The 22596-nt window shown below is 35.2% G+C and overlaps 1 protein-coding gene across 2 annotated transcripts in view; it reads left to right on the forward strand.

Annotated features, from left to right (window-relative positions):
* Positions 1–11010: 11010 nt before the first annotated feature.
* LOC115219796 (GDP-fucose protein O-fucosyltransferase 1) overlaps positions 11011–22596 on the forward strand; it is a 30183-nt gene continuing 18597 nt past the window's right edge. The window contains exon 1 of one of the 2 annotated variants that reach the window (XM_029790067.2): positions 11011–11523. In XM_029790067.2, the coding sequence (XP_029645927.1) occupies positions 11409–11523 (115 nt within the window). In that variant the 5' untranslated portion in view covers positions 11011–11408. Of the gene's footprint in view, positions 11524–16984; positions 17016–22596 lie in introns of those variants that run through there. The other variant, XM_036501090.1, reaches the window with a different exon arrangement.

Raw genomic sequence — 22596 nt, forward strand, 5'->3', positions numbered from 1 at the left:
CAAGAACACAAATAATGCACTCCTAGATACTCTCTCCTCCGAAAATAAAGTGATCATATATCTCGTTAAATCATGTTAATACAGCAGGTAAATCAAACCTTGCCGTCTTGTATATAGACAAGACCGAAGGAGGTAAACAATACGTACACCACGCGCTTTCAGCGTAATAAAAACCCTAATCCTAACCCTAAACACCGGGTGTATGTATTCTTTACTTTCGCAGACAAGACCAATAGATATTATGGGTCTATGTATCTCTAAAAAACGGTATGGTAATAGTTGAAAAGCCTTTAATCATTGGCCTCTTCGATAATGTTGATCTGGTGGTTAAAAAATACATAATAATCAAGAACTACAATGCTCAGTTTTCTTTGCTCGTAGTGGTTTACTATAAAATTTCTCTTACATCTTAATCATCATCTCCCCAGTAAGGTAACATGATTTATTTTTAATAAATAATTCAAACCACTGAGGCAAAGTACTTGGAGACGCCATCCGCATGGAAAAAAATAGTTACATTTTTGTTGGCATATTTTAAGTAATAAGCATCTACAAATTTCACTTTTTGAATTCAAGAAGACACCTAAATTGTGTGAATTTTTTAGGATCATTGTCCTCTCAGCCAAACAAAGTTTGTACTGTCTGGTTCTGTTGAGATACCACTCTAGTTGTTCCAGCAGCTTCCAGTTAATTTTATATAGTATTTCCTCAGCTTTTAAATGCCATATATAGCTGGCCAATGTTGTAACATTATGCCTCTCGGGGGACATAAAAGAGGACTTGTGGTTATTTAGTCTGGTCTAACATATTGCTGCTCCAACATATTTTCATGTATGTGTCCTTACATTGTTGCTGTTACTGTTGAACACCACCTCTGCTTTGCAGATGCACTTCTTGAAGCTTGTCATTGATATGTACACTTTTGTCTTGTGCTTGAAGGAAATTTGCACCTTAATATATAAGAATAATGAATAATATAGTCACTGATCTTGCAGAATGCTTTCTGAGTTGTAAAAAAACTTGATGATCACAAGTGAAACAACTGTTTTCAATTTTAGGATGGAGGTATACAGAGTTAATTTAAGCAGAAGTTCCAGTTATACCATCTAGCACAGTGGTTCCCAAACTTTTTAGAGTTGCGACCCACTATTTATCACACCAGTTTATGACGACCCACTTATAAGTCTTGAACTATCTCGATAAACAGCAGTTAATCAAAGCTAATGCGTAATTTTATAACTTTTTGCGACATACTAAGATTCCATTCGCGACCCATCTGTGGGTCGCGACTCATAGTTTGGGAACCACTGATCTAGCATGTCTACTCAAGAAGCCAAGAGACAACACACTGTAAATTTGCTTCATGCCAGGGTTGCAGTTAGATGTGTTGCTGGGAGGCATCAAGAGAAAGCAAGGAAGCAGAGGCATAAATATAAAATAGGATAATGCATTTCTTAAATCTCTCAAAGCCAAAATTTCAAAAGACCCAACAACATCCATGAGAAAACTGTCCATGGACATGAAAGTTGATCGAAAGACCATCAGAACACTGATTTACAGTTGGGGGTCATATGTGAGGAACCTGAGACACATATTGACCCATGCAATGAAAGCCAGAGGGGATGAAAGGGCCAAAAATGTGTTGCGATATCAGAAGCACAATGGACAAACTGTTGAAATCTTTTCAGATGAAAAAATCTTTACCGTTGATACTGTTTTAAACCGTTGCCATGATCGATACATTGCTAAGTCACCTTCTGAAGTAAAGGGTGTCTTTAGGACCAAGTACCTAGCTCAAGTCATGGCGTCTGTTGGAAAAAAGATGCCTCTCCATTTTTTTCAAGTCTGGGGAAAAGGTGGGGGCTGAAGTTTACTATAAAGTCCTGTGGTATAAGGTGTTGCCTTGGCTGAAGTCTAACTACCCGATGGTAATTATTTGTGGACCCAAGATGGTGCTCCTGCTCATATGGCAATGGAAGTGCAGAAATTCTGCTAAGACAACTTTGCTGACTTTTCGCCTGCTGACTTCTGGCCTTCTTCCAGCCCAGACTTGAATCCCCTGGACTATACCATATGAGGCAAATTGGAGCACTCTACCAACAGAACTTTGTATCCAAGTGTTGATCATCTTAAGAAAAATGTCCTGGCACAAATGTCAGAGTATTTCATCATGAAAAGTTGTGATGACTTGAGGCAGCATATGAAGGTGGACACATTGAATAAATTGTCTCTTTATACACCTATAAACTTGTGTTAAAATTATATTTACATCAGGTTGCTGGTTGATTATAAAATTAACAATTTGGTTAATTATCTATTATTTCCAAGATTTGGTTCCCCATGCTGCTGTAGTGTTTATCTGAGAGAAAATCTTGTCATAGACATGTTAAAAACAATGTATATTAAAGTGAAATAAGCATCATCATAGAATGACTCATGGGAACATTAGACACATTTCACTTTCCTTGGGAGCTTGTCAATAATACGTACTAATTTGTCAAGTGCTTGAATGAAATTCATGTCCTGATATGCAAAAAAACACGGTGGAGCAGAGAGGATGGACGTTTTTGAAATGGCTATTACTCAGCCTCAGGAGGAGGGACATAGGTCTGCCAGGACCATGGTGTCTTAGCATTTTTTATTCTTTTCAGGTGAAGCCATGGTGCTGTGGATGATAGAGCATCACACGTTTGTCTACAACAGTTACATGAAGAATACCAAGTCTATCATAGCAGTTCAGCGTATGATTTGGCACCGCTTCAACATTCACCGAAATTAGGCTGTTCTGACCTATAACACAACCTGACATTGGATGAATGCACTTCATACACAAGGTACACTAATGAATAGGAGGCTGGCGGGAGCATCACAAGCAGTACAGATCCTGGAAAATGTGGAACGTGTCAGACAAGTTTTGAGATGGAGTCTGAATCACTCTACTTCAAGGCATTCCACTGAACTTAGCATCGGTAATCATGCAGTAAGGTGTATTTTGCATGAAGATCTGCATTTCTACCTGTACAAATTGGTCATTGGGCAACAGTTGAAATCATGGGACTATGCACAGCAGCTTAACTTCACATGTCAGATGGAAGCAATTTTTGAGGCAAATGACAATCTCATTTTGTTAATGAGTGATGAAGCTCATTCAGTGGCATGGTGAATTAACAGAACTGTCGTTATTGGGCTCTTGAAAATCTGAGAGAACTGCACAAAAGACCACTGCACAGCCCAAAAGTGACGGTTTGGTGTGCTGTTGGAAAAGCTGCCATCAGTGGTCCTTACCTTTTTGAAGACAATAATGGAAATGCTGTTACTATGAACTCTGAGCATTACATTGAGATGATAAACAACTTCTTTGAGCCTGAATTACGATGAAGATGCATGTTTATTTGGCGTGTGCGGTTTGAGCAGGATGGGGTTATGGCCCACACAGCCAGAACATCAATGGACGTTCTTTGCCCTCTCTTCGGTGACCACCTCATTTCCAGGTTTGCTGACATTCCTTAGCTCCCTTGGTCCTTTGATTTGTTCATGTGTGATTATTTCTTGTGAGGAAACCTCAAGGTATAAGCTCTATACATTGGACAATTTGAAGGAAACTATTTGCCTGGAAGTCACCCAAATCAACAGAGTAATGCTGGAGAGAGTGGAAGCCAACGGCTGAGAACACCTTCTGAAATGCATCAATGAAAACAGGCACTACATGATGGATGTTGTTTTCCACACTAATTCTACACCAAGTCCTTCCTTCGCAGGCCTTTATCAATCTAGAATTCCCTCTCTGCTCATGATTTTTCAGCAGGAATTGACTTATAATAAAGTTACAAAAGGAATATTAATGGTGTTAATCTCACTGGTGTCAGAGGTCTGTAAAGACCATGGGCACCTCATCTTTCTCCAAACACAACACTAAATATAAAATATAAACACACAGTAAAATAATTTTATTGTTATTTAGAAATACCATAAACATCATTGCAAATATAAAATTAGCCTTATTAGAGTTACCTTGGCATGATATATTCAATTTTAGATCATTAGAAATAGTAATACCTAGATCCATGATACAGGAAAACAGGAGTAGAATATAATTCATATTGTTTGTGAATGTTACCATGCCTTGATTATTAAAAACATAGTGATTGGATATAGCAATTTTGAAGTGAAGTAAATTTATTCAATTAACTTTTTAAAATAGTTGTTTAGTTCAACACACGAAGTATATTGATGAATAAAAATAATTGACATCATCAACATATAATTTTAATGAGGATGATGTGGTAATGGAGTCCACATCATAGATATAATGGAAACGAGAATTGGGTCCAAAAGAGTGCTGTGAGTGACTATCCTTTCTAACTGGATAATTTGGAGAACTAATTTTGATAGAAACAACTTGGGTACTATTTGATGAATGATCTTTTACCCAATTCACAATTTATAAGAGTTTTTTTTTTTGTGTGAGTAACTAATTGAATTAAAATCTTTGGAATATTAATACAAAGTATATTAGTTGTATAATTATTATGAATTTCTTTTGTACAAATATCAAAACATGAGAGGAGTTGTGTGATTTAGTAAGAAGTCATGCAGGTTAATTGAATGTGAAAGTGATCTGGGCATTACTATCAGCAGCGATTTGCGCTGGACAAAGCACATCTCTGAAATTGTCAAGAATTGCTGAGGGTGTCTTGCCATCACTCAGCAAGATCTTTGTCAGCCACTCTCCAGCTATCTATTTAAAGCTGTATATGGCTATGGTGCGGCCACACTTGGAATTTGCATCACCAATCTGGAATCCCTACCTTGCTCAGAACATTAACCTCCCGGAAACTGTTCAGAGACGTGCAATCAAGTAAATACCTTCCATCAGGCATCTACCATATTCTCAACGCCTTGCTTCCTTGGGCATAGACACGTTGAAGCTCTGATGTCTGGCAACTGACTTAGTAAACACCCATAAAATACCAACCATCGCACCAACAACCACCCTGAACACCTTTTGAGCTCCATGTGTCTAACATATATGTTTCTTCACTACCCACAAGGGGCTAAACACAGAGAGAACAAACAAGGACAGACAAACGGATTAAGTCGATTATATCGACCCCAGTGCGTAACTGGTACTTAATTTATCAACCCCGAAAGGATGAAAGGCAAAGTCGACCTTGGTGGAATTTGAACTCAGAACGTAACGACAGACGAAATACCGCTTAGCATTTCGCCCGGCGTCCTTACGTTTCTGCCAGCTCGCCGTCTTGTGTCTAACATATATGGGCATACCCTACAAAGTCAGAAAACAACACAGCTCCCATGACTTTCGGAAACATTTTTTCACACTCAGAGTTGTTGAAGCATGGAACAAACTACCTGCATCAGTTGTTAGTTGCCAAGACATTACATCCTTTAAAACCGCCATGCTTCCTGAAATTTGTCAACACTACACCTGATATTCCTCACTCCATATACATGCATGCATGTATATCATGACTCGTACGCTGTTCACTTTCCTGACTTTTGTACATAATTCTATGTACTGCACATGCACCTTTGATGAGTTGTAGTGCACCTGAACACTACACAATAATTTCATTATTATCATTATAAAAGTTTGTGTTAAATTATTCAAAAGTTTTATGCAAATATCAAAAAAAAAAAAAAAGGTGGGGATTTACTTCATATATTTAGTAAAATAGCCCTGTTTTTTTTTTAAATCAGAAACTAAATTCTTTTAGTACATTCTTTTGGCAATTTTCCAAATAGAAGGAAAAATATTCAAAAATGTTCAGAGATACGAGGGACGTTCAATAAGTAATGCCTCTGACCCACTTGAAGTTGTTTGATCTAGCTGAAATTTTGCATGTGCAATTATTTATATCTCTATAGATTAAGTGGAAAATTACAGCTCTGAATTAATTGTGGTTTCTGATTTACAGGTGTTTGAACCGAGTCGAGTGTGAAATGGAGCCTGTTGAGTGCCGAGCAGTGATCCGGTTTTTGTATTTGAAAGGACGCACACCACAGGAGACTTTTGATGAAATGAAAGTAACTTATGGTGATGATGCCCCATCATATGACCTTGTAAAACGCTGGCATCGTGAATTCAAACATGGTCGGAACTTTGTGGAAACAGCTCCCAGATCTGGTCACCCCCTTCTGCCATTGATGAGGCATCTGTCCGTCAAGTTGAGGCTGCCATTTTGGAAGATCGATGCATAACTATTCGCCAAATAGCCCATGAGGTCAAGATTAGTACCGGGTCTGTGGAAACTATCATTCATGACCATTTGCATATGAAAAAGGTGTCTGCCAGATGGATTCCCAAGTTGCTCACACCTTTCCAGAAGCAAGAACGCGTCGAGTGCTTGAGGATGAATTTGGAGATGTGCCAAGAAGATGAGTCAAAATTTTTCAAAAGACTGATTACACAGGATGAAACCTGAGTCCATCACTATGATTCAGAGATCAAAGCCCAGTCAATGCAGTGGAAGCACCGTGACTCACCTCCTCCAAAGAAGGCAAGGGTGCAGCCCTCCACTGGCAAGGTCATGCTCACAGTCTTCTGGGACCAGGACGGAGCAGTGATGACAGATTTCCTGGCAAAGGGTACCACAATTACAGGAGCCTATTATGCTTCACTTTTGAGGAAATTATGAGAAGCTATCAAAATCAAGAGGTGGGGCAAGATCAGCAAAGGCATCCTCCTCCTGCAGGACAACGCTCCGGTTCACAACTCCCGTGTCGCCAGATCAGAAGCACAGGCATGCTGCTATGAACTCCTCCCCCATCCCCCTACTTTCCTGACCTTGCACCCTCTGATTTTCACCTCTTCCCAGCCATGAAGTTTTTTTTTTAAAGGAAAGCATTTCACAGATGATGCAGCCTTGATTTCTAAAGTCACGTCGTGGTTGGAGGACCAAGCTGGGGTCTTCTACAAAAACGGTCTCCAGCGCTGCATCAAACGATGGCAGAAATGCGTAACTCTGGGTGGTTCCTATGTAGAAAAAGACTAATAACTGTGCCAAGTTTCGTTGCTCTACTGCTATGGGAAGTGGGTCAGGGGCATTACTTATTGAACGCCCCCTTGTATTTTCTTCAATTATAATTTTAGAAATTAAGAATGGATTGTTTGTGAAAATTATATCTAGTGTGTTAACAATACCATGCGTTGGTTCATTAATATTTTGTACCTTTTACTTGTTTCAGTCATTAGACTGCAGCCATGCTGAAGAATTTTAGTGGAATGAATTGATCCCAGTACCTTTTTTCATTAAAGCTTGGTACTTATTCCATCAGTCTCTTTTACTGAACCAATAAGTTATGGAGATGTAAACACTAACACCAGCTGTCAAGCAACAATGAAGAATAAACAAAGACACACACATATATATACATACATATACATATATACGATGGGCTTTTCTTAGTTGCCATCTACCAAGTCCACTCACAAGACTTTGGTAGACCTGAGGTTATAGTAGAAGACACTTGCCCAAGTTGCCACACAGTGGGACTGAACCCAGAACCATGTGGTTGGGAAGCAAACTTCTTACCACATTGATAAAATCTCTCTTCCTGATTACCCTGATTCAGGTCATTTCATTGTAAGGCTACAAATTGAAGTCTTCAGAAAGAATAGATAAATTATATAAGATTTCTGAATCTTCTAAATCTCTTCATTTCTTATTGGTATAAAGGAAAAAGTATAGATTACAATAACGTACAGATTTTATGTAATCATAATTGGAATTAAAAATTTGTTTTTACCATTTCAAACTGTTGCTCAATCTTCACCTTGTCTCAGTCAGTCTAACCAGAGCTGGATAACATGAAAAAGTTTTCCTTTCATTCAGTGCTGACCATGTCAAGCTTGTTTTTACTTTCATTTGACATGTTCAGTTAATGCATTATTAGAGGCTTTTGTTAAGGCGGTGAGCTAGTGGAATCATTTGCATGCTGGGCAAATGCTTTGCTGAATTTTGTTTATCTTTATGTTCTGAATTCAGATCCTGCTGAGGTCAACTTTGCCTTTCATCCTTAAGAGTCAATGAAATAAGTACCAGTTGAGGAATGGGGTCATCAGAAAGGATTATTGTAACCATGATAATGGTTTCCAGTCTGGCACAGGTTGGGCAGTTTGACAGAAGCTGGCTAGGCAGAAGACTGCACTGGGCTTCAGTGTCTGTTTTGTCATAGTTTTTATGGCTGGAAGCCCTTCCTAATGCCAACATTCTAAAAATAAGATCTGAAAAGCTGCAAGATAATGCATGATTAACTCAAAATAATACAAATAAATAAGCATTGCATTTGACAGAGTAATCCGAATGCCATGATAATGAGGTCTAAGTTTGGATAAGTGAGTTAAGGAGTAATGTAGAATGAGAGGACATTCTGGTAAACAGTATGTTTGGTCATCTCTAGAATCTTGTTTACAAGAAAACTGATCTGACCTTTCAAGTCAATGATCCCAGAATAGTAGTTTTTGTGCATATTGGCAACGTCTGGGTAGGATTTTTTTATTCAAGCTGCAAAAAAGATGTGATTCTTGTACACATTTATGATCAATTTCTTTTCGTCTTCATTTGGATGATTGTGCACAGAGGTAACCATTTCTGAGGAACAAGTGATGAAGATCCAGTTATTTCAGCCATGTCAATCAACACAAGTTTTGTTGCGATAAAGATAGTTTTTATCATTTCTTTCATTATCTGACTAGTTTTCATGTTGGTGATTGAGGTCTGAGAATTTTTATAATTAATAGCCTAATTAATTTAGAAAAGGAGGGTGGCAAGCTGACAGATCGTTAGCATGCTGAGGAAATGCCTAGCAGCATTTCATTTGTCTTTACATTCTGAGTTCAAATTCCACCAAGGTCAACTTTGCCTTTTATCCTCTCAGGGTTGATAAATTAAGTACCAGTTAATCTCTGGAGTTGTTGTAATCAACTTACTTCTCCTCTAAAATTACTGACCTTGTGTCAAAATTTGAAATTACTATCTTAATTAATTTAGAAAGAAGCTGAGTATAGACAAATGTTGTTTTTTGGTACTTCAAACATTAACAGAAACATTGTTTAATCTAAATAAGCTCTAAATCTGCACTGATCTCTGAATCAGATCCATTATATGTGGAAGAACAAAATGTCAATGAAGTAAGTTGCACAATTCTGGAGGTCTTCATGTATTTTCACTTTTACTGAATGCTAGTCACTTTGCTCACAACCATGAGATAAACTTGTAGCTGGGGTAAATATATTCTCAATACGAAGCCATTGGATTGTCCAAGGATGATGACAATAGACACAATGAGCTTACATTTTGCTTTGTGACTCCTTCACTCCACCATACACCTTTAGAACAGTGATGGAGGAGAGGGGTTTACTGCACCTACAGCTGAATAGAAAAAAATGTTGAAATAGCATAATTTGCCAGTGGATTATGTACTTCAGCTCATGGTGAACAATATGTTTAGAGGAGCCAAGCTGATGACAGTGAAATTTTTACTATGGTAGGTATTTCACTCAATTATCACTTCTGTGAGGGTATGTTTGTTCCAGAGCTTTTCATTTACAGTAATGTCATGGTTGTTTTGTGTTGCTTAAAACTCTTTAGTATTCAAACCTACCACATCTGGCTTAAATATTCAACCTCCTTTATGTTCAAACCACCCAGATCCAACCTATCACACCTACTATACAATCATCATCATTCAACATCCGCTTTCCATTCTGGCACGGGTTGGACAGTTTGGCAGAAGCTGGCTAGGCAGAAGACTGCACTGGGCTTCAGTGTCTGTTTTGTCATAGTTTTTATGGCTGGATGCCCTTCCTAATGCCAACATTATAAAAATAAGATCTGAAAAGCTGCAAGATAATGCATGATTAATTCAAAATAATGCGAATAAATAAGCATTGCTTTTGACAGAGTAATCCGAAAGCTAAAATGTTAAAACATTGAACTATCTCCTGATGTGGTGTATAATTAAGAAAGTGTACAAGCTTTATTATTACTTTTTTGCACATTTTTAATATTACTGTTTGTTTACTTTTGTAAATTATATTATCTTATAGGTTTAAAATTAATTAATAAAACAATCCCATTTATCTAAGGTAATAGAAATAAGTATTTAAATTATAGAAAGTAAAAAATGTATACTGACATGTACTGAGCAGAAATCAAAACTTTACTTCTGCCAAGCACTTATACTTAAATCAAAGTTTTCTGACGTTGGTTGGAGTTATCGGACATAACTGATGACGATGATTCTTGCAGAGTACGGCTTCTTGTTGAAAAGTGTGTAACTCAAAGGCGAAGTTTCACACAACATGATTTATTTTCATTACATTTACAATTATAAATCAACCACTTTGGATCGAGGAAAATCAACATATAATTTTAACTGTATGCATTTGTTGACAATCTACTTAGCTTTTTGAAATTACTACTGAGGAAATGGTGTGTGACAGATGTGATAGAAAGGGTAATCTGTAAATGTGGTAGACATGACAATTAGATAGATAAATCAAGTGTGAGTAGATGAATGTCAGTGTGAAACAAATAAGTGGGTGAGAAATGAGAGATGTTTACAGTAGTTTTCGTTTGACCCAGTGACATCGTTTCTCGTTCAGCCCCCAAACCGTCTGCAACAGGCTGTTACCATCGCTAGCAGGGAATTGAACCCCTTTGGCTGGTGAGTTGATCGTATTTATAACAGTCTGCAGCCGATAGAAAGATGGACAAACCTTAGCTAAATATCAATTCAGATTTAATTTCACCTGGCTAGTCATTAAAAAACTCATCAATCATTATTCTAATTGACAGGGCAAAGAAGTTTTTCCCGCCGCAAACTGATTTGGTGGGCGAAAGTGCGACCAGTAATTCTGAGATGCAGTTTCAAATCTGAGGCGATAGAACTGATATTCGTTCTTTATATGTCCACAAAGAAATTCATAGATTTATTATTTTATTTTATTCTTAATTTCTAACGACAGAGGAAATTAGGGACATTAGAGTTATTTCCCTTGATCTACATATTTCCTTCGCGCAGTTCCCTGCCGTTTTTAGTCAACTGGTATCAAGCGGAAGATAAAAAATGTGGGTGCGTCTTCGTCAAACAGATGTATAATTTATTTAGTTACTGCGATAAACACCTGTCTAACTGATTAATTCCCCTTTCTTACTGTTTTATATCGATTGCACTATGAAGTTTTATATATTGAAGTTCCCGCTGTCATGCAACCAGTTGAGACTTACACCCTCACGAAAGCTGTTTCACATATAACGCAACAAAACACTCGAAAAATAATTTTTATTTATTGCTGCAGTTTCGGTTTTTTCTCCTGTTATTTATATATATCTTCAATCCTGTTATTGAACTGATTTGGAAGAGAAATACCCCAGAACGGCATGGGTTTTTATAATATTTTGAATGTTGTTACAATAGTGTTGCTAATAATTGTCGGGCAATGCCGGTCCTTAGAAGTTGACCAAAGTGGATATATAGTCTACTGTCCTTGCATGGGTAAGTAATATTTTTGGGATGATTTTTTTTGTAATTTTTATTACTTATTTATATGGGTGCTGTTTCGGAATAACTATTACTATCCTATGATGGACGAGGTGGGGGTTAGGGAAGGTAAACTGTAAAAGATCCTATTTCCTATTGTACGAAAAACAGGAATACTAAAAGAAAAAAGTTTTTTTTAAATATCACCCAGCCCCTTGCCCTTTTTCTTACCCACGAGGTAGTGATTGTTATTCAAAAACTTCGCCCAAGAACGTTCAAAAGTTATACCCGATTTGTCACTGGTTTACTTTAAACTTACGACGAAGTTTAACCATCTTTTCTAGCACGAGCGAAATATTTTGAGTTTCTGGTTTTCAACATCAAGGGATGGTGTTGTATAACCTCAGGTCTGTACCTTGGGCTAACCAAGTGTCTTCACTGTTGCCTCAGGTGAACCAAAGCCTTATGAAGTTTGGTTGACGGAAACTGGTCGCATTCACTGAGAAAGCGCAGTTCGCCAAGTCTGTAGGGTAACAGATAACTAGCTAGGAGGTCGGCGGTTCATATATGCTCAGCATTGGATTGAGCCAATAGCTATAATATTGAACTCTCAAAACGGTGCGGTAACCGAATTCATTTACTTTCGTAAGGAAAATTTAACTTCAAATAACAGCAATGAACACATCTGTACCCTACCAAGAAATCCTTTTGGACGTGGATGTTCACCAGTTGACAGATTTGAATCGCCAATGTTTGCCTTTGTGTTAGGGTTTTAGTTACTGCAGCTTATTTGTTTTTTGATATTATTTTTGTAATTCCGTTCCTGAGTAACTTAATTAGTTTATCTCTTTAACCATTGATCTCTAAATATTACTTCTATCGCGCACGTACGCACAAGTTGGTTTGGAATTTTATGTCGTTTTGCACATTTACTTAGTGATTCACTTAGATCTGTGGTACTTAAACCATTTTTTGCCTATTGATCCCTTTGGTTCTTATTTTACACGGCTGGACCCTCATAGCTGTTCAGTGTTTAAAAAATCCTATTATTATATCTTTATAGCTAAATATTATAAGGAATTGTATTAAAAAAAATTAAAATGTTTTGTCTGTTCTAGAAGTATAACCAGTTTATTGCACATACATTTTAACAACAAAATTTTATATGAATCCTAAAGATTATTTAACCAAGACATGTTTTACAGTGACTAATATTGGTACTACTTAAGAAGAGTGGTCGCGATGCGCGCACTCGCGTACTCACGCATCCGCGCTAGCTAGTCGCGACTAGTCGATCCTTTGTTTTTGTTTTATTTACTTTATTTAAAAAATTATTTACTTTGTGTTTTATTTACTTTGTTTTAAAAAATATATTTACTTTGTGTAAAAAAATTATTTATTTTGTTTTTATTTACTTTGCTAGGTAGTCGTTGTAGGATCGACTAGTCACGACTAGCTAGCGCGGATGCGCGAGTGCGCACACCGGGACCACTCTTCTTAAGTAGTATTATCTCAGAGTTCAAATCTGAAAGGGTAAACTTTCTTTCCAGCTATTGATGGGAATAAGAGCAATACACTGGGATTAATTAGGCGAACAAGACTCATTCCCCTTAAAAAAAAACTCTATATAAAGAATTAAAAGGTGAAAGATTAAGCATGTACAATTTTCTTGCAAATACACTTATTCCCTTATCTTCAAATTTTGATCTATATCAGCTTCAAAATATTACTGGATCCCATATTTACTTTCTGGTTACCTAGCTGTAATAGGTAAAAAATGAAGTAACTCAATAAAATATTGCTGATCAGATAAATAAATCCAATCAAAGTTTGACTAATATATATATATTTCTTTATTGCCCACAAGGGGCTTAAACATAGAGGGGACAAACAAGGATAGACAAAGGGATTAAGTCGATTACATCGACTCCAGTGTGTAACTGGTACTTAATTTATCGACCCTGAAAGGATGAACGGCAAAGTGGACCTTGGCGGAATTTGAACTCAGAACGTAGGGGCAGATGAAATACCGCTAAGCATTTCGCCCGGCGCGCTAACGTTTCTGCCAGCTCGCCACCTAGTTTGACTAATATATATAACGACTTTATTAATTGTGTTGCCTGTAGCTAACTGTCCATATAAAACAAGGTTTCATTGGGAAAGTAACTTATTTGATACTGAATAAAACCATTTGTTATTGTCTTTGGATTTATTTGGCAAAGGGAAAATGGAACATTTCATTTACATCTTTTACATTTACTTGAGCAATACAAGTGAAATGAAATGTTCCCCAAATGAAAATCATAACAGATTAGTGAACCTGTCTTATCTATTTCATGGCTCTTGGCAGAATATCACTGTACAAAATGATTTTGTTATTTGGTTTCAAAACTCCAGATTTATATTTGGGAAAAGAAAATGGTATTTTGACATGTCTGTATCTTTTGCAAGAACATTAAACTTGAAATAGGATAGCTTTAAATGGATATCATATGTTTCTACTGGTGGTAGTTATTTTTATAAGTTTTGAAGAATAAGAATGGAGAAAATCACATCTTTAGTTGTTCATTACACCATACAGTACTGGCAATCATATCTGTTGTGCCAGTATATTTAGATACAGAAAATATCAGTCAAATTAATATATCCAAAAATATATGTTAGCACAACATTATTAAAGCAATCCAAAATTGGCTAAATTCAAAGTGAAATGAGAAAATACCTACCTGGATTTTCTTAATCCCTTTTACCTATTATATATATATATATATATATATATATATATATATATATATATATATATATATCTTGAATAAAATGAGACAACAAAGCCAAGGCAATGTGAAATTTCTAGGACACTTATAAAGCTGCTTCAGGGATATAATGGATATCCTATCATGAGAGAGTTAAATAGAAGGAAATGGTAGAGTTCAATACAAGAAGTTATTTTGGAAAGGGAGAGATATAGGAAGTATAAAGGGAAGTATAAATGTAATACTACCTTCTATTTAACTCTCTAATATCATCTCAGATGATGGGATATCCTTTATATCCCCGACACAGCTGTAAGACTACCTTTTTCTTTATAAATGTCCTAGAAATTTCACACTGCCTTGGCTTTGTTGTCTCATTTTATTCAACATATACACACTCACATACGTCCTGCATTAGACTCCTTACTCATACCAGGAGTCTAACAGCAGTCCTTCCATAGCACTTACATAGCCTTACCTGCCTTTTGGATACCAAAACCTCTTATACATATATATATATATATATATATATATCTATATATATATATATCATCATCACCGTTTAATGTCTGCTTTCCATGCTAGCATGGGTTGGACGGTTCGACGGGGGTCTGGGAAGCCAGGAGGCTGCACCAGGCCCAGTCTGATCTGGCAGTGTTTCTACAGCTGGATGCCCTTTCTAATGCCAACACACACATAAGTGGACTAATGAAGGAGGTACTCAATACATTTAATAGTTGTTGGTCAAGCACTGAATGCATTTAACCTTGCCACACATTAAAAATATTAATTTTTTTTTCAGTTTTTTAATTTCCATTAATTTTCTTAAACTTGGTTAAAATTGCATATATTTTGTTAAAATATTCATTGTATTAGAACCTTTATTTTCATATATGTCTTATAGCATAATAATTAATAATAAAATCTTTTAACATTATTCACTCCAGAATCTCTTCATGTTCACATTTTGCTTGACTCCCTATTTGACTCTTACTTATCTTCTTCTTTCTGTTTGTTTACTCTCTCCTGCTTATTACCTTTCTCTTTCTATTAGTCATCCTCTCTTTATATATCTATCATTCTATCTGTCTCTCTTTCTGTATGTCTCTCTCTGTTTTTTTTTCTCTCTGTCTCTTCTGTTTGCTTTTCTCTCCACCACTCTTCCTCTTTCTATGTTTGTTTACTCTCTTTTCCGCTTATTCTCCTTCCCTTTCTGTCAATTATGTGTCAATCTTCCTGTCTATCTATGAGTCCTCACCTCTATACTTATTTTTCTGTCTATTTGTCTCTCTATATCTATCTTGTCTTTTTGTTTGCATTTTCCTCTTACACCCTTCCTCAATAAAAATTAAAACGTTGTGGTGGTCTTTCCCCCACAAAAACCAACAATCACCTTGACGTGGTAGAGGGGTGAACCAGAAATTGGACTAATGATGGCAATAGTACTTGAATGATAATATAAATAATAAATGATATAATATAATCTAAAAAAAACAAGAAATTTAAATGGAAAAATTTCTTGTTTTACAAAAAAAGGGTTCAACAAAATGTTCAAACTTTAAATTTTTCTAAAAAGCAATTGTTGTTTTATAAAATGTTGAGCCTTCAAAAGTTAGAAACATAGAAAGTGGAAGAGAAAAGCAAACAGAGACAGACAGACAGACAGAGAGAAAGAGCGAAAGATAGATATATAAAGAGGGGGTGACTGATAGAAAGGGGAGGAGAATAAGTAGGAGAGAGAGTAAACAAACATAGAAAGAAGAGTGGGAGAGGGTATCATCAACCCAAGTACTTAAGTGATACCTATTTTATCAATCCCAAAGGGATGAAAAGCAAAGTTGACCTCAGGGGCATTTGAACTCAGAACATAAAGACAGAAGGGTGGCTTTTTGTCTGGCATGGAAACAAATAATAAGAATTGTTTCAAATTTTGGCTCAAGGCCAGCAATAGTAAAGGGTAGGGTAAGTTGATTACATTAACCCTAGTTTCAACTGGTGCTAATTTTATTGACCCTGAAAGGATGAAAGGCAAAGTTGACTTCAGCAGAATTTGAACTTAGAATGTAAAGGTGGAGGAAATGTCACTAAGCATTTTGTCTGTCTTGTTAACAATTCTGTCAGCTTGCTGCCTCAACAAATGATAATAATAATAGTTTCACATTTTGACACAAGGCCAGACATTTTGTGAGAGAGGAGATAAATCGATTACATCAATCCCAGTGTTCAACTGGTACTTATTTCATCAACTTCTGAAAAGATGAAAGACACAGTCGACCATGGTGGAATTTGAACTGAGAACGTGAAGACAGACAAAATGCTGCTAAGCATTCTGCCCAGCATAATAATAATAATAATAATAATAGCAACACCTGCGGGCTTCTTTCCAAATCATTGGTGGGACTCAAATGTCACATTCAACATAAGCATTATGACTGGCAAAGAAAGTGTAGGTGGTTGGATCCTCATACTTCAAAACCAGTGAGAGATTCCATCATCGTCATCTATATATACATATATGTATTTTAAAATTTCGCATAGGCATAGGGAGACTAATAACCTGGTGTAGAACTCAATATACATATGGTCTAGAACACAATGTTAGGTGAGTATACAGTGGTATAGGAACAAAAAGATGACACCAGAAAAAAAAAACAAAGTTATGTAATAAACCTCATTAGCTCTATAAGATGTGGTGAACTCCTAGCTGACTTTATGTCTAGATGTGGTGGACTCTCTGCATGACTATATGTCTGCGTAAGTTTTCTTCTTTTTCCATTCTGGTATAAGCATGTATATATCTGCATACTTTTTTTCTACTTTTGGACAAATCTTTCCATGGGCATCAACATCAACTTCCTCACTCCTAATGCCTGTATGTTCTGAAAATGTAATTTTCCCAAATAAAGCACACTTCATATTCAAGCCTTTGATGAAGCTAAGAGTCTACCACATCTTATAGCAGAAACAGCTGTAAGCTAATGAAGTTCATTACATGAGCTTAGCTTTTTTCTGGTGTTATCCCTTTGTTCCTGTACATACATATATAATAGTCTATGATTATTAGTGACATTTAATGCACATCATATCACTGAAAGACGTTTTAATGCTTAGCACAGAATTATATTTATATATTATATGTATAACATATCTAATAATAAAATGTTATGACGTAAAGCTGGAATAAAATCAGTCTTTGTTGTGACAAATGTCCAAATTTTGTAATTTAACACGTGATATTTATACATACTTTTTTCACTAATATTTATATTTCTGAAGTCATACCATTTTCTAAACAAGAAAAACTACTTAACTCTTCATTTCCTGTCATCACCTGTCAAAATTGATTAGAAGAGTGTTAAACAAAATACCTGCGATGTTAATTTAATTGTGCCACTTTTTGTATTAATTTAAAATTCTGTTGAAGTCAACATTGCTTCATTTTTCTGGAGTTAATAAAATAAATTATCAATCAACTGCTGGGGTTAGTTTAATACTTCTATAAGGCCTCTTAGATATAATCATCAACATCATCATCATTTAACTTCTGTTTTCCATGCTGGCATGGGTTGGACGGTTTGACAGGAGCTTGAACAATTGTGAAGATCTTATATGAAACCATTGGTTGCCTTGTTAATCCACATATATATCAGAGTAGGCACATAAATGCAAATCAAGGTGGAAAAAATAGTATTCGAATACCAGAGGTAGAGCAATGTTTTATAAAAATGCAGCAAAAATATCACAAAATCTGTTACTCAGAATTTCATGTTCCCATTCATTGGACAAAGACTGTCCGACGAATGGGAACATGAAACTGAGTAACAGTTTTTGTGATATTTTTGCTACTTTTTAGTATATATATGTGTGTGTGTGTGTGTTAGGCAATAACAGTCGAATTCAAGACAAGCAGTAACAGAGGAATTCAAGACAGGATGCCCCTGGGAGAGTCTTTATGCTGATGACCTTGCTCTAATAGCTCAATCACTATCAGAAGGAGAGGAGAAGCAAGATCTAGAATTGAAGGGCCTTAGAGTCTTAATAAGCAGGAAGGCAGACAAATCCCAAATCTCTTCAGGTAGATGGCCCTGCTCAATCTGTAGAAAAGGCATAGGTAGAAACTACATAAGATGTACCCAGTGTAAGCTATGGTCATATAAGAGGTGCAGCAATATCAAACGAAGGCGAGCTGGGAAGATAGAAATATTAAGAAATGCACCCACTACACTGTTGGAGTGGTTGGCGTTAGGATGAGCATCTAGCTGTAGAAACTTTGCCAGATCAGATTGGAACCTGGTGCACCCTTCTGGCTTGCCAGCTCTCAGTCATACTGTCCAACCCATGCCAGCATGGAAAGTGGATGTTACGCAACGATGATGATGATGAAAGAAGAAAATAGTCTATAGCAGTCCTTTGCAATTGTATGGATATCCAGAGGTAGCATATTAACAATTTTGCAACTATTGTCAAAAGTAAAAGCAATAAATTTAGTTTCCAAATATATGTAAAGCTTTTCTAAAATGTTCCAAACTAAATTTAGAAATCCCTGTGGCAACAAGAAGAGTATCATCATATAAAACATGCAAGCCTAATTGATAAAGGAACAAGCTAGCCAAATCAGTAACTTGTGTGAAATCAGACGATCCCATTGTTATATCAGAATAGTTATTATTTGACGTTCTACACCATGTCTTATTGTTAAAAGAAAATAGTCATTAATATTATGTCAATATCTAAGGTGGTGAGCTGGCAGAATTGTTTGTATGCCAGGAAAATGCTTAGTGGTATTTCATTTTCACATTCTGAGTTCAAATTTTGCTGAGGTTGACTTTGCCTTTCATCCTTTTGCAGTTGATAAAATAAGTACCAGTTGAGGACTGGAGTCAATGTAATCGACTTGCTCCTTTCCTTGAAGTTGTGAACCTTGTGCCAGAATTTGAAACCAATATTATGTCAATATCTAAAAGAGAAAGAGTTGTTTTTCTAGCAAAATTGAGAGCTTTGTTTAGTAAAAGCAGAGACAAACAACTGTAGCTTAAATTGACTTATTCCCTATTTATATGTTATTATCAATTTATTGTATAACTATGTATGCATAATGCACATTACTGCATCAATTTGTCACTAATTTCCTGAAGCATCTGCAAAGGATTACCATAGATTTTCATTTTTCTCCTCCATTGTATTTTCACTTATGTTACCTTTGGACATCAGTACATTTATGAAGGACTACCATGTATGATCTTCCTTTTTTGTTTATATTTATGTCAGTGTGATTCATTTATTAATGCTTTGATGCCATGAACAACTACTTGTCCATCTTTATTTTATCTATCCATCTATCTGTCTATCTATCTATCTATCTATTATATATATATATATATATATAATATTAGGGAGTATAACTCCAAACTTACAGGGAAGAATTCAATTTAGTATTAAATCAAATTTCACAATATAAATATATAATATATATAAATTAGAGAAAAACCACTATTATGTAATTCAAACAATGATTAGACGTAAATCATACCATATAGAAAAACTAAAAAATATGATAAAACATTTATTTATCTAGATCACAAAAAGTACATAATAATAAATAAACAGTATGTAATTAGTAAGATGACTATGTATGTTTCGTGGCTATAACTTCAATTCGAATTACATTTAAATTTAATCAATCCAAAAACAATTAAATTTAAAAGTATAGTCACTCCTCAGGTCAACAATAATAGTTAAATAAATATATATTTTTAATAAATAATCAAACAGAATTAAACAATATTTCTTAAAGAAATAAAAACATGATTCTTCTTATAGAAGAAACTCTGTTAACTAAATTTTAAACTACTTTTAAAAGTAGGACCAGGTGTTTATAATACATTTAATCATGTTAAAAACTAAATGTGAAAAAATAGAGTAGATAGATAGAAATATGTATATTATCAGTGAAGATATATTTTAGCTTTGAGAATAATCTAAACAAACTATAGTATATCTTTACTGGAAAAATATAAGAATCCAATTAATTAAAATAAAAAATACTATATATATATATATATATATATCACTTTTCCTTTTTTATTTTATCATTCCATTATATGTAAACTCCCACATTGATGTCTGTCTTTGTATTGTTCCCCTCATCCTTTACCCTGGTGGCAAATAAAAGAAATCATTATTATTATTATTATTATTAATAATCCCTTCTACTATAGACACAAGGCCTGAAATTTGAAGGTGGGGGATAATCGATTACATCGACTCCAATGTTTTACTGGTACTTAATTTATCGACCCCGAAAGGATGAAAGGCAAAGTCAACCTCGTCGGAATTTGAACTCACAACATTGCAACAGGCAAAATACTGCTAAGCATTTTGTCCAGTGTGCTAACAATTCTGCCAGCTTGCCACCTTATTAATAATAATAATCCTTTCTACTTTAGGCACAAGGCCTGGAATTTGTGGGCAAGGAAATAGTCAATCACATTGACTCCAGGATTTGACTGATACTTGATTTATTGACCCTGAAAGGATGAAAGCAAAGTCAGCCTTGGTGGAATTTGAACTCAACGTAAAAGCAGACGAAATACCACTAAGCATTTCATCCAGTGTACTAATGATTCTGCCAGCTCACCACCTTTTTGATAATAATAATAATAATAATAATAAGTAATAATAGTAATAATACTAACAATGTATGTAAATACTGGATATCTTTATATCATTTTCTTGTTGAAGAACACAGATTTGGCTGATATTTTAAGTGGCCTACTCACTATTTCTTATTCAGAATGAGAATAGTTTTCTTCTAAATGTGAAAATTTTAAGAAAATGATCTGAAGTAAATAATTTGTTACATTGGCAAACATCATATATTTATAAAGGAAACAACATATGCTCTTGAATTATTCCAAATATGTGACTTGTATTTATTTTATGAAAACTGGCAGCCTACATATCTTAAGAAGTGGAACTAAAAGGTATTAGCAGTATAGGCGGCGAGCTGGCAGAACCATTAGCACGCAGGGCGAAATGCTTAGCGGTATTTCGTCTGTGTTACGTTGTGAGTTCAAATTCCGCCGAGGTCGACTTTGCCTTTCATCCTTTCGGGGTCGATAAATTAAGTACCAGTTACGCACTGGGGTTGATGTAATCGACTTAATACCTATGTCTGTCCTTGTTTGTCCCCTCTGTGTTTAGCCCCTTGTGGGTAATAAAGAAATAGGTATTAGCAGTATAGTTTGCTTGTTCTGCCATTTCTAATTCTTCACTAATCTAGCTGAAGTACGTGATTCAATAAATTCTTTTTACTATAAATCAATATAAACTAAATTTATCAGCCTTGGTTATTTTTTGGGGGCAGGTGGGGGTTCTGAAATGTAAGAGTGAGAGGAAAAAAGTTGAAATAAAATTAAAAGTTTTAATCACCTTTAAATTCTTTTTTACTTTGTGTGTTTTTAAAAACTCGTTGCTTTTGTATTTCTATGAGAAAGAATATTAGATATGAAAATGACACAAATATAAACATAAAATAAATGTAAAACAAAAATTAATGAAACCATTGTAAGGATTAACTATTTATCTATTCAGTCAAAATCAAGCATGCCACCAACATATGTTAACAGTTTAGCGCTAGCTAATTGCTATTCTATCATATTTAATTATCCATAAAAATAGTTTGTGCTACATTAATTTAATCAAGTGATATTGTTATAAAGCTTTGTGTATAACCTTCATTGTTTTTTCAAATCCTCTTACGATATCAGTCTAGAAAAAGTTACTCAACTGTGAAATAAAACACTTACCAAAAGATTACTTTTGTTCTCTATAATTTAGTATCTGAGAGAATCTGGATTAAGAATAATTCGTTATTCTCAAATTTTTTGTGCATGATTATACAATTCAATTAAAGGAAAGTTTAACTACTTCCTGCTGATTTTTGTTTCTGTTAAATTGTGAGGCTAATTACATATGAATATTGATGAAATCTTTGTGTTTCCACCAATGTCTAGCACTTAGATGAGTATATATTGGATATAACATATCCCATCTGTGTGGCTTTTTCTCATACTTGTTGTATATATTACTATCAAGGATTTCTGTTCCATATCGAGTGCTATCTCTTTTCAACCCCAAAAAACCCCAAAAAACTGTTTCTATGTTATGATCCCACTTTTATATCATGTGACAAGCAGTTGAAAATAGATGGATTAAAATTCAGTTAAACCCCTAATTTGAATGATAAAGTTATTAAATCTGATGTTTACATCAATAGATACCACCAAATGTTTGATTGACCATTTCTGTATCAAAATTTATAGTTTGTAGTTAA

Source organism: Octopus sinensis, linkage group LG1 (genome assembly GCF_006345805.1).
Source record: "Octopus sinensis linkage group LG1, ASM634580v1, whole genome shotgun sequence".
Taxonomy (NCBI): Eukaryota; Metazoa; Mollusca; class Cephalopoda; order Octopoda; family Octopodidae; genus Octopus; species Octopus sinensis.